This window comes from Ochotona princeps, chromosome 16 (assembly GCF_030435755.1).
Source record: "Ochotona princeps isolate mOchPri1 chromosome 16, mOchPri1.hap1, whole genome shotgun sequence".
Classification (NCBI taxonomy): domain Eukaryota; kingdom Metazoa; phylum Chordata; class Mammalia; order Lagomorpha; family Ochotonidae; genus Ochotona; species Ochotona princeps.
In genome coordinates this window covers 14,234,275-14,247,655 of record NC_080847.1, presented here as the reverse complement: position 1 = coordinate 14,247,655, position 13,381 = coordinate 14,234,275, and the positions used below count along the sequence as shown (strand labels likewise).

Below are 13,381 nucleotides of genomic sequence, written 5' to 3'. Positions count from 1 at the left end.
ACTAACAGGATCATTCATGATGAGGCTGTCCTGACCTCCCAGACCAGTGCCTCAAATGAAGGGATGCTTCATTCACAGCCACTTTTTCTAGAAGGTGTCTCAGTCAAAACGTGTGCTTTGCCTTATCTCCTACTTCAAGTGGAACTGGGCAGACAGATCATTGCCAGTGGGCTCAGAGTCCTGAGACCACCTCCCCAGAGGGCCTGGGCTTTGATCTTGGATCTCTTCTCTCACTAATGTTGTTTTCTTGGGAAAGGCCTTCCTCTGGCAGGGTCAGGTGCACTTCTGGGCTGTGGGAGAGCAAAAAGCAGAGGCAGTGGTCTGCTGCTAAGAACGAAGCTGGAGTGTGGGGGCGCTCCTGCATGGGAAGCACTGGACAGAGGTTTAGTCATTGTGGAGTTGAGTGATTTGCTGAAGACTCGGGCCTGATGGTTAAGACAGGCCCCTTAATCTCCCGAACTCTTCTCTGGGCTGGTAGCCACACACTTGTCCATTCTAGACACCTGGATAAGGACTTCCCCTTGTTTCCTCACATTTTGGTGACAGATGGTTTTGGGATGAGCAGGAGAGGGAAAGGATGAATAAGACAAGACAGGTGGCAGGTCTCCACAGTCTGTGCAGTCCTCTGGCCTGCCAGCAAGTGGGCAGTCTCATGCCCACAGGCCTGCTGAGGTCCTTTCAGGTGTCACTTGTGCTCAGAACTTTTTGATGACTGAGATGAGGCTGCCCTCTGGATCAAGTCCAAACTCCTCAGCCCAGCATTTGAGGACAAAGTGCTGATCCTATCTTTTCAGCAGCCTGTGCTGACTTCAGCAACTATCTGAGTTTGTAGTTGGCTGGTCTTGCCTTCTTTGCCCAGATTGGTAACTGCTCAAGGGCAGTCCCTCTGTCCCCTATGACCAGCCTTGGCATGGAGGTGGGGAGTAGGCATAGAAGAAGAGTCAAACAAGAGCTGGGGTAGCGGTTTTGTGGCATAGAAAAACCCAGGAGATTGGACTGTGCTAAGCTGTACCATCTCATGGATCTGATGACACAGGATAACCTTCCACGGTGGCAGCTGGTGTTGTTATTCACACAGGAGGGAGAGGGGCTGTACACTCACATAGTACATTTTCACCGAATTCGGGTTGCTGCACTGGAGCCCCAGGCCTTTGGTTTCACAGTGCTGTCAGAGGCTTAGAGGCAGATCTAGTGACTGGCAGGGGGTTTGCAGTTGGCCTGGGATCACTTCATGGGATAGGTCCCAGCCCTAGCTGGGTGGTGGTATGGTGACAGAGAATGTGTATATGGGCGGGCTCCTTCACAGAGTGAATTGCTCACAGACCATTGCTGCTTTTCTTGCAAAGACAGTGCTTCTAGCTGCAGTCAGTGTCCTCATTACCCTTTATTAGATTTGTAAACAGCCTCCCGACAATGTGATCCTGTCTCAGTGTCTTGCAGGTACTCAGTGGTTTTAAACACATGTACGCTTGAGCACTGGGTGAATGGGAACATTTTAACGGTGGCTACAGCTTCTCTGTGCTCCCTTCCCATGCATGGGGCTGACAGGCCTCCTGCTGGTGTGCGCCCCTAGTTTAGGTGAAGACACACCTGTAGGCAAAAAGGTTGGGTGGAAGCCCACCTCCCAATCTGGCAGGTATGTGTAGGGGAAACTTGGGAGAGGAACACATCATGAGGTTGCCTCCTATTTTATGGGGAGAGGGAGGGGAACTGGCCATCTTTCTGGGACCTGATGCTTTACAAGGATTACGTACTCGGTGAGCCAGCAACATGTCTGGAGCAGGTTGTACTCTTAGGCCCTGGGGTTGGGGACCCTCTGAAAGCAGCACAGCTTATACCATGTGCTCCCTGTCCTCGACCAGTTTCATTCTCACCCACCTCTGACCTCATTGCTACCTTCTCCCCAGTCAAATACAGTGTTCCACCCAGAACTCTTACTATTTAATATTTAAGCACCCTGCCCTAAATCCTTCTGTGGCTCTCCAGTGCCCTAAGGATAAAGTCCAGATTGGCAGTGCTCGGCCTATTCCAACCAGCCTCACGTTTGGCTTTTGCCCACTGTTCTCTGGCCTCCAAACCTTTGAAATTTGCTTTCTGCCCTTCTCACCTTCCGCCCCCCTCTCCAATTCCTACTCACTTTCGTCAAGGCCTTCTCTGAGCTGCTAGCATAGCCCTGATCTTGCACAGACTACAGATTTGCTCTTCCCTTTTCTCTCCCTGGTCGGTGCATCCCCTGGTCCAACACAAGCCAAGTGCACAGTAGTGAGCAGGAATGAGCCAATCCATTTAAATGTCTCATGTGCTTTGAACATCCCTGTAAAGTCCAGAGGCCCATCTCCCAAAGATTCCTTGGTAACTCCATTGTTAGTCCCGAGGGCCATCTGGGGGGAAGTAGGCTTACATAGGAGGGAGGGACCACATCCCACTGTGCCACATAGCACCTGGTTGGGGTGGGAAGATCTCGCTTTCACGTTCGTGGGTCAGGGTGGGGAGGTCAGAGCTTGGGAGTGGTGTGAGCCCACAAAGGGCTTTCCCGCAGTCTGCTCACCTTGCGGCAGGGCACCGGGCCTAGACTGCGCACGCTCTTTGGTGAACAGCTGACCGGGCTATCTAGTGGGAGCAAAAGCTTAGCCACTGAGACGCGGGTCCCGCCCCACGGGGTTTGTAGCTGAAGCGAATCCAGCCTCGTTCAACCCTAGCTTTTTCAGCTGGGATCCAACATGGATGAAGAACTTTATTTTGGTCCCTGTCCTCTTTAGACTCCGCCATTAGGGTTGAGGTGAGGAAGATAAGGGTTTGAGTGGTGTCCGGGAAACTCCGTGGGGTTCCTATGTTTTCCCTAAACCCTGTGTTGAGGAGTCTCTTGCTGTGGCGGGAGCCATCACCGAGCCCTTAATCCCAGAACGGCGGTGCCCTTGCCTCGACGTGAGCCCCGCCTAGTAAAGAAAGAGGGCCTTTTCCATTGGCTGATGATTTCCCTGATCCAATTATAGTGGAGACCGGGCTCGACGGGCCGTCTCGCTGAGCACTAGTGGAGGGACTAAAGGCTAAACTACAACTCCCGGGAGGTAGCCGGGCTCTTGGCCCTCTGTTCTACGTGACTTCCTCCTCCTGGGGTAGCAGTCACGCGATAGGTCGGCAAGGGGGCGGGGCCCTAGTGTTGTCCGCCATTCCAGTGGCCTATGAGCGGTCCGGCCGGATGGGCACGCGGCGGGAGGCGGGGCCGGGCGCGCGGCGCTGCGCGGGCGCGCGCGGCGGCGGCGACTGTTGGGGGGCGGGGAACTTTGGCTGAGGCGGTGGTGGCGGCTTGGACACAGGCTGCTCGGCGGCGACGGCGGCTCTTGGTGCAGCTCGGCGCGCGGCCAGCTCTCTGGTTCAGAACGGGACATTCGGCTTAGCGGGCTCCTACAGGGAAAGTTTGCGGCGGACCCGGGACCTTCTTGCCGGCGCGGCCCGGCATGAAGCGGCGCTAAGGAGCAGCCGCCACCGCCGCCGCCGCCGCCGCCTGAGGTAGGAGTCGCAGCACCCTGGGCCACGCCGATGACTACTGCAAACTGTGGCTCCAACGACGAGCTCGACTTCAAACTCGTCTTTGGCGAGGACGGGGCGCCGGCGCCGCCGCCCCCGGGCTCGCGGCCTGCAGGTGGGTGACGGGCCGGGCGTGAGCGAAGACCGTCGACCCCTTTGCTCCCTCGCACGAGCTCGCGCCACCCTTCCTGGTCGTCTTGATTGTCCCGCTACTAGTAAACCCGTGCGTGTGTGGCTTGTCTTGAGTGGAGAGCGGATTTAAATTGCTGAGGAAGCATGTGGATCGCTGCGACGTGGTACTGGCCGCGAGATTGGGTGGGAGCGGACTAGTTGGGGAATTGGACTCCTGAACGGCTGTGGCCAGTGGACGTCCCGGGCTGGGAGGCCGAGGGTAGTGGCGGCTGCCCAAGTGGCGTCTGGTTGTCGCTGCTTTGCCAGCGTGGTAGAAAATGGTCTCGTCTACAAAGTGGAAGCCTGCTTGAGTTTTCATCTATATTTTATGTTTTTTTTTTAAACTTTGACACGTGCGCATTCTTGGGGATCCAAAGATTCGTGCACTTGTGTCTTTAAGTCGGCTTTGCTTTGGAGAATATTGCTTTCGAGTTAACTTGCACTTGTGCGAGTTTATGGCCTATAATTAATCCAGACTAACGATATAACGGAACATTTCTAAAAACTGGATTTTGTGTGAGCAGAGGGTTTCAGAGGGATTCTTTAAAAATGGGGTAGCTGTATCATAATTCATCTAGAAAGTTCTGAAAGTTTTGTTTGTTTTAAGAAAAAATATACCCCGAAGATATTTTAAAGGGAATCGTAAATTGGGTAGCTTGGGCATCGTAATTCTGGCAGGTCAGACCAATCAGGAAATAGAAACAGGATGACTTGGGCCTCGGCTGTGACCTGGTTTGGAGTTTTGTGGTTCATTAAGTTCAGTTTTTCTTGTAATGCATGTAGGTCTACTTCAAGAAGGAGTTGGATAGAGTAATCCTTGTTTCTTCTCTCCCAGTGTTCGGGAATCCATGCTCATATGGCTGGTTAACATACCCTTGGGTGGAGTTGGGTTGACAAGCAGAGCATAAGCATGTTGTGGGTGGTGCGGTAGTCCTTTCGGTCTTCGGTTGTCAGATGTCTTTTTCAGCATAGTAAATAATTTATAATTACGTTTTGGCTGCATTTATTTTCACTTCCGCTAACACCATTTGAATGGCTATTACCTGGCAGGTCCTATTAAATACTTTGTAGTATTGTGCTAGTGGGAAGAGTACTGAATTTCACCAAGGAGTTTGGGAAACAGAGGGAGGAGGCACTGTCAAAATAACTAGGCTGCCAGGCCGACTGAATCCTGATGCTTTTTAAAGCAGAGGAGGAAATGTGAAAAGTGAAATTTGTGGAGAGGGTGGCATTGAATTGTACTTAGGTTAATGAGACTAAACAGATAAAAACAGTTTAATTTTTACTGAGTATTCTTTGGAAATGACGAAGTTGCTGATATCAACAAATTTATTGGTCATCACCTTGACAAGAGCACATTATATACCAAATATGTGATGAAAAAAGGTGTTAGCCAAATAAATGTATCACTGGATTAGTAGGAATATGTATATATATGTATCAGATAACATTTAAAATTTATGAAAATGGTTTAGAAAAACAATTTTCGCTGTACACAAAAATATTTTGCTTTTGAAATGTGTTTAGGATTTCAGATTTGGAGTTTTCTTCATAATTGAAATTTCCAAAACTAGACGTGAATAGTTTTGTTTGTGGTAGAGTTCTTTTTAAAGTATTCAAGTAGGTGATTTTTTAGTTTTTTATTAAGGTGAACTCTAATTTAAGTAAAGTGAAATATCTTAAAAGTCAACAATTTAGGGCCTGGTATGATGTCTCAGTTGGCTAATCCTTTCCCCTGCAAAGCGCCTGAATCCCATATGGGCACTGGTTCGTGGCCTGGCTGCTCCATTTCCCATCCAGCTCCCTGCTTGTGGCCTGGGAAGGCAGTCGAGGATGGTCCAGAGTCTTAGCACCCTGCATCCGTGTGGGAGATCTGAAATAATTTCCTGGCTATAGATCAGCTCAGCTCAGCTCCAGCCATTACCACCATTTGAGGAGTGAATCAATAGATGGAAGATCTTTCTCTCTCTCCTCTCTGTAAATCTGCCTTTCCAATAAAAATAAATATTTAAAAAGTAAAAATTTAGTGCATTCACACAGTGAGCAACCACCACTTTTATCTTGTCCCCACTTTATTTTTCTAAAAAGAAAAAAATCAGCCTAATAGCCGATCTTTAAATTCTTTTGGAAAAAGATTTCTGTATTCACAACTAAATTTTCAGAATTACTTGTTCAGAAAATTAAGTTCATTTTTACAAACATGAGTATAGAATGTAGTTTGAAGAAACCAAATGAATTAACTGAAATGCTTTGGGGAAGCTGTATATATAGTGAAATGGAATATGCAAATCAGATTGCTTGGTGCAGTTTTTTTTTTTTTTTTTTTTTTTTTTTGGTGCAGTTCTGATCTGTGTTGGGCTTTTATCGCAATATGCTGACTTGTTTTTGGATCTTCCTTGCTGAATGCAAGTTCCTTGAGGACAACGATAGTGTTTCTGGTTGTATTATCAGTGACTATACATGATAGATAACCCATATTTGTTGAATTAATAAATTACGAATTTTGTATCAGTGTTCATTTTTTTTTTGTTGTTGTTGAGAAAGTTAATGCCAGCTGCTTCAATTCTTTTATTTTAATTATAGTTCTATAAGATAGTATCTCTTGGTAAGTTTGAACTGCATTGTTTTTGCATGTCTCAGAAAGTTTGTGAATGCTTGTATTACATAAAATATATACAGGGATATATATATATATATATATATATATATATATATATATATATATATTTTGGAGATTTATTTATTTTGAAAGACTGATAGGGAAAGGGAGAAGGAGAGAAACAGAAACACCCAGGGCTGTACCAGGATCGAGTCAGTATCTTGAAACTATATCTGGATCTTCCACCTGGGTAACAGGAACTCAATAAGTGGGCCATCTTTCATTTGCTGTCTTCCTAGCTGCATTCGCAGGAAGTTGATTTGGAAACAGAGTAACCAGGTATTGAGCATGTAATCTGATGTGGATGTAGGAATCCCATGTTGCTGCCTGACTGACCCCCTGGGCATGCTGCCCATCAGAGGGAGAAGGGTTCTAAAAAACACTTGGTGGGATTAGGGGCTGGAAAGTGAAGACAAACCTGAGGGCTGAATGTAGGAATGGTCCCTAAGTAATCTTGTTAACATATAGATTAGATGATTTGAGGTGTACTTGATAAAATTGAATACGTTTGTGATGGACTTATTGCTTGCTTAGGTGTTTTGAGATTTTTTTTTTTTTTACTGGAGAAAACTTAAGACCTTAGAGTCTGGCTTTTTTTTAGTGTAGTCTGTTATTTTTTCCATTTAGAACTGATTCATACCATTTTGCTAAATTTTTTTACATACTGCCTAGCTTCAAATTTATGCTACATCTCAGTAGTAAATAAGGAGTTTAAAATGGGCAAATGTGGGCCCGGCTGCGTGGCCTAGCGGCTAAAGTCCTCGCCTTGAACGCCCTGGGAGCCCATATGGGCGCCGGTTCTAATCCTGGCAGCTCCACTTCCCATTCAGCTCCTTGCTTGTGGCCTGGGAAAGCAGTTGAGGACGACCCAAAGCTTTGGGACCCTGCACCCACGTGGGAGACCTGGAAGAGGTTCCTGGTTCCCGGCATCAGATCGGCGTGCACCGGCCCGTTGCGGCTCACTTGGGGAGTGAAACATCGGATGGAAGATCTTCCTCTCTGTCTCTCCTCCTCTGTGTATATCCGGCTTTCCAATAATAATAAATCTTTAAAAAAAAAATGGGCAAATGTTTATTCCATTAACATTCTTTGCCATTATAAAAGGCAGCTTCAGGTACTCTGTTTTAGTGTACTGATTGTGTATCTCAATATTTAGTTTGATATTGCAGTAATCTTTACTTTTGCAAATTCAAAGTTTCATTCTCAGGGTTCATTATTAAATATTTACTTTCAAGTCCTGAATGAGACTGGGAGGAATGTTTGCTATACTGTGTTTATTATGTTATCTTTTGTTTTTCAAAAGGGGAAAATATCTTAGATGCAATATGTATTTTTTGAAAGATTTATTTGTTATTTGTTTTGTTTTTAAAGATTTATTTATTTTTATTGGAAAGGCAGATATACAGAAAGGCGGAGAGACAGAAAGATCTCTCTGATGGTTCACTCCCCAAGGGGTCACAATGGCTGGAGCTGAGCCAATCCAAAGCCAGGATCCAGGAGCCTTTTCCGGGCTTCCCACGCGGGTGCAGGGTCCAAAGGCTTTGGGCCATCCTCGACTGCTTTCCCAGGGCACAAGCAGGGAGCTGGATGGGAAGCGGGGCTGCCAGAATTACAACCGCTGCACACGTGGGATCCCGGCGCGTTCAAGGTGAGGACTTTAGCCGCTACACTATTGTGCTGGGCCCAAAGATTTATTTGTTACTTGAAAGGCAGATTTAAAGAGAGGGAGAGACAGAGCAGTTGAACTTCCTCCATTGGTTCACTCCCCCAATGGCTACAGTGGTAAAAGCTGGGACAGGCCAAAGCCAGGAGCCTGGAATTTCTTGCAAGCCTGTTCCATGTTGAATGCAGGGATTCAAAGCCTTGAGTCATCCTCTGCTGTTCTCCCAAAAACATTAGCAGGTTGTTGGATGGGAAGCACATCTGCTTAGTCTTGCACCAGTACCCATATGTAATGCTGGTGTCTCAAGTGCAGGCTCCACCCACTGTGTCACAATAGTAGCTCCCTGTGTGTATTTTTACTTTATTACAATATATGTGACTTGTTTTTAAGATTTATTTTATTTTTATTGCAAAGTCAGATATACAGAGAGGAGGAAAGACAGAGAGGAAGATCTTCCATCCTATGATTCACTTCCCAAGTGAGCACAACTGCCGGTGCTGTGCCGATCCAAAGCCAGGATCCAGGAATTTCTTCCAGGTCTCCCACACGGGTGCAGATCCCAAGGCTTTGGGCCATCCTCGACTGCTTTCCCAGGCCACAAGCTTGGAGCTGGATGGGAAGCGGGGCTGCCAGGATTAGAACTGGCGCCCACATGGGATCCCGACGCTTTCAAGGTGAGGACTTTAGCCTCTACCACCGCGCCGGGCTCATGTGTGTGACTTTTTTGAATTTTACTCTAATACACAACTTTTTCATTTGACAAGTTGAGGAAGTTGTACAGATCATTTTCTGAACTCTAGAGTCAGTGCTTGGAAATCTGGTCCATGTGAGCATGACTGTCTCATCATTTTCTTACTTTTTAAGGTTTCATTTTCTCCCTTTGCAGGTTAGATTTTTTTTTCTTTTAACTGAGGTTCTTGTTATATCATAAAAAAATGAGATAAGTTATTTGTTATTTATTTGAAAGGCAGAGAAAGAGAATCTTCATTGCTAATTCACTTCCCTGAATTTCTGCAGCAGCTGAGTCTGGAATAGGCTGATGTCAGGAACCCAGAGCTCAGTCTGGGTCAGCTACATATCAAGTTTCCAAGTGTTTGAAGCATCTGTTATCTACAGGGTGTGTATTAGCAGGAAGCTGGATCCCGATGGAGTAGCAGGGACTGGAGCCAGCACTCCTGTGTGGAATGTGACATCCCAAATTGGTGATTTAACTACCATGCCACAGTATCTACCCCTGCAACAATGTGAAAACATACACTCTGATAGGCCTTTACTTCCCTCTCGAACCTTCTTCACATTGTACTGAATTAAAATATTGAGAGAGACTAATGTTGTGACACAGTGAATTAGGCCTGCGCTTGCAGTGCTCATCCCATGTTGGAGTGCTGCTTCCAGTCATGGCTGTTCCAGTTTTGATCCAGCTCCCTACTAATGCACCAGGGAAAACAGCAGGAAGTGGGGGTGAGGGCCCCTGCACCCACTTGAGAGCCCCTGCTGTGGTCTTTGGTGTGGTCCTGGCCCAGGGCAGCCACTTGGCATGAACCAGGAGATGGAGCATCTGTTCTGTAAAATCCACCCCTACCTCCCTCCTGCTCTGCCTTTCTTTCGTTGTTTTCCTTTCCTTTATTTTTGAGACTTCTGCTTTTTAAATAAATTAGTCTTAAAACTAAAGAGTACAAGCAAATTAGAGATCTAGTAGTTTAAACCTTATTTATGTTGGAATGTTTAGTTTTAGACATTTTAATTTTATCCCATTAATTCTGATCTTAGTTTTCATTGTTACTTCTTTTTTCTTTTTCATTTTGCGAAGTGTAAGTCCTGAAGGTTATTTGTTCTTAATTATGCTTTTCTTCTTTCTGGAATTTAGATTGTTACTGACTCAGTAGGGTGTGAAAGAGTGTTGATTTATTAACTATACTATGTATAATTGGATATTTAAATCAGTCTGAAAAAGGGAAGTTGCTTGTTTCGGTTCCTGTAGAACTGTTGTGGTGTGTTTACAGCCCCATTAGGTTCTGTAAAGGAGGGTCTGATTGCTGCCAAGTCCTATTTTCAAACCATAGGCAGCTTTCTGTAGACTTGACTGGAGTAACAATATGTATTAGGCAATTGAGTCAATAATAAACATTTCACCATCTTGCTTAGAAGAGTACACATTTCCTGTTAGGGGTTGAAGGATGCTGCTCTCAGGATTATCAGCAGAATTTAATGATGCAAATTAGTGAGTGAAAGTTTTAGGGAGTTCCTGCATTTTTAGGTTTTCCCACTTGCCGGTTCAAAAGGGTTATTTCAGTATGTATTCTGAACATTTATATATATACTTAAGTGATAAACCTGACATCTTTTTTTTTTTTTTAAAGATTTATTTATTTGATTACAAAGTCAGATATACAGAGGAGGAGAGACAGAGAGGAAGATCTTCCGTCCGATGATTCACTCCCCAAGTGAGCCACAACGGGCCGGTACGCGCCGATCCGAAGCCGGGAACCAGGAACCTCTTCCGGGTCTCCCACGCGGGTGCAGGGTCCCAAAGCACTGGGCCGTCCTCAACTGCTTTCCCAGGCCACAAGCAGGGAGCTGGATGGGAAGTGGAGCTGCCGGGATTAGAACCGGCGCCCATATGGGATCCCGGGGCATTCAAGGCGAGGACTTTAGCCGCTAGGCCACGCTGCCGGGCCCAAACCTGACGTCTTTTTACAAAAAGATTTATTTATTTTTATTGGAAAGTTAGATATATGCAGAGAGGAGGAGAGAAAGAGAGAAATATCTTTCATCTCCCCAAGTGACTGCAATGGTTGCTGCTGCGCCAACCCAAAGCCAGGAGCCAGGAGCTTCCTCCAGGTCTCCTGCATGGGTGCAGGGTCCCAAGGCTTTGGGCCGTCCTCAACTGCTTTCCCAGGCCACAAGCAGGGAGCTGGATGGGAAGTGGAGCTGCCGGAATTAGAACCGCCACCCATTTGGGATCCTTGGCGTGTTCAAGGCGAGGACTTTAGCCACTGGGCTACCGTGCTGGGCCCTGGGCCTCATTTTTATTGTTAAGCATTAAAGGGTATTTATGTAGGATATGTTGTAGAATCACCTTATAATAAACTTGCAGTTTTGGCCCAGCGCGATAACCTAGCAGCTAGTCCTTGCCTCGCATTACCAGGATCCCATATGGGCTCTGGTTCTAATCCTGACAGCCCCATTTCCCATCCAGCTCCCTGCTTGTGGCCTGGTGAATCAGTGGACAGCCTAAAACCTTGGGATGAAGCTCCTGGCTTCTGGCTCTTGACTTTGGGTTGGCTGAACTCCTTCCAGCTGATAGAAAATCTTCCTCTCTCTCCTCTTTCTGTGTATCTTACTTTCCAATAAAAATTAAAAAAAGAACAATAAGCTTGCAATTCACGGGTAGCCAGTACACTGTATGTAAAAGTGTGTTTTTTATTGAAATATTATTCCTCTGTTTTTGAGCTCTGCTTGCTTTTTCAGTGGAGACATTATTCATTTTTCTTTAGATTTAATCATAAATACTGATGTGTAAGGTAAAATTTGGGGTGGATGGTGAGTTTTATGACTAATTTCCTTCTCAGTATTGCCATTTGAACAGTAAATGATTAAATATGGTAATGTTTTGTTTTAAATAGAGAAGCCCTCCTGTAGAGAAAGAGGCAGGAAACCTGAGTATGCTCAGCCTCATTTGATAGTAAGTGGTAGTTCAGCTGCTCACAACAGCCACAAATAAGGAAGCTATTGTCCTAGGGGGTCAGGCTTGGCAGTTAGCCTGACTTTTAAAATGAAATCTAAGTCATCAAATTTGCCCCAGCAAACCATATGAGATTCAGGTAACTGTGGAATTTAAGAGAAATGAGTGTAGACTTAGAGAGTTGTAAGTAAGCACAAACTTTTTAAACAGCTGTAATTTTAACTGAAACAATGTGTGCCTGTATATATTTCAGCATTTCTGGTAATGTTTATGTAATTGTGTTGTATGACTTTCACCTGTTTACCTGAATTTGGAAAACTTTTGGAAAAAGGAACAGTAAGAGCTTGTAAGACTTACATAGTCGTATAATATAAATTGAGAACTTAGAAAAGTTGGAATTTAGTTATTTGGACTGTTCTAGGTAAAATATTGATGTGCAAAAAGAAAGTAAGTCTTGGGGCCTGGCGCCGTGGCCTAGCGGCTAAAGTCCTCGCCTTGAACGTCCCGGGATCCCATATGGGCGCCGGTTCTAATCCCGGAAGCTCCACTTCCCATCCAGCTCCCTGCTTGTGGCCTGGGAAAGCAGGAGAGGATGGCCCAATGCATTGGGACCCTGCACCCGTGTGGGAGACCTGGAAGAGGTTCCTGGTTCCCGGCTTCGGATCGGCGCGCATCGGCCTGTTGCGGCTCACTTGGGGAGTGAATCATCGGACGGAAGATCTTCCTCTCTGTATATCTGGCTGTAATAAAATGAATAAATCTTAAAAAAAAAAAAGAAACTAAGTCTAAAAGTGAAAATCTCAGATACACTGAAAAAATAGCTTAAAGGCTTGACTTTCCTATAGTGACTTAAATTTTTGCATTAAATTTGAGTTAAATTTTCATCACCTCCACTGTTAAATTTAAAATGTAGCATTGGGCCTGGCATGGTAGCCTAGCAGCTGAAGTCCTCATCTTGTGTGCATCGGTATCTCATATGGGCGACAGTTCTAATCCCGGTGGCCCCACTTCCCATCCAGCTCTCCGCATGTGGGCAGGGAAAGCAGTCGAGGATTGCCCACAGCCTTGGGACCCTGTATCTGCGCAGGAGACCCAGATGAAGCTCCTGGCTGCTGGCTTCGGATTAGCTCAGCTGTATCTGTTGCAGTCACTTGGGGAGTGAATCTTTGGGTGGAAGATCTTTCTGCCTCTCCTTCTCGCTGTATATCTGCCTTTCCAATTAAAAAAAAAAAAATCCTAAAAAAAATTAGGATTATCTGAACTCAAATTATCAGTTTAAATCTAATTTTTCATGATTGTTTTTTCAGTAATTTTGTTTTACATCAAATGTAAGTATATTTCTGAAAGCTTTTATTTTATTTATTTTATTTTTTATTGGAAAGTCAGATTTACATAGAGGAGGAGAGACAAAGATCTTCCATCTGCTGGTTCACTCCCCAAGCTGAGCCGATCCAAAGCCAGGAGCCAGGAGACTCCTCCAGGTCTCCAACATATATGCAGGGACCCAAGGCTTTGGGCCGTTCTCAACTGCCCTCCCAGGCCATAATCAGGGAGCTGGATGGGAAGTGGAGCTGCCAGGATTAGAACCAGAGCCCATATGGAATCCTGGCGTGTCCAAGGCGAGGACTTTAGCTGCTAGGCCACGCCGCCGGGCCCTGAAAGCTTTTAAAAAAAG

At 45.8% G+C, this 13,381-nt stretch overlaps 1 protein-coding gene across 2 annotated transcripts in view; it reads left to right on the top strand.

Moving 5' to 3' along the window:
• Positions 1-3,224: 3,224 nt before the first annotated feature.
• Positions 3,225-13,381, top strand: part of NFATC3 (nuclear factor of activated T cells 3) — a 114,330-nt gene continuing 104,173 nt past the window's right edge. For both annotated transcript variants that reach the window (XM_058674782.1, XM_058674783.1), the window contains exon 1: positions 3,225-3,643. In XM_058674782.1, the coding sequence (XP_058530765.1) occupies positions 3,541-3,643 (103 nt within the window). In that variant the 5' untranslated portion in view covers positions 3,225-3,540. The remainder of the gene's footprint in view (positions 3,644-13,381) is intronic.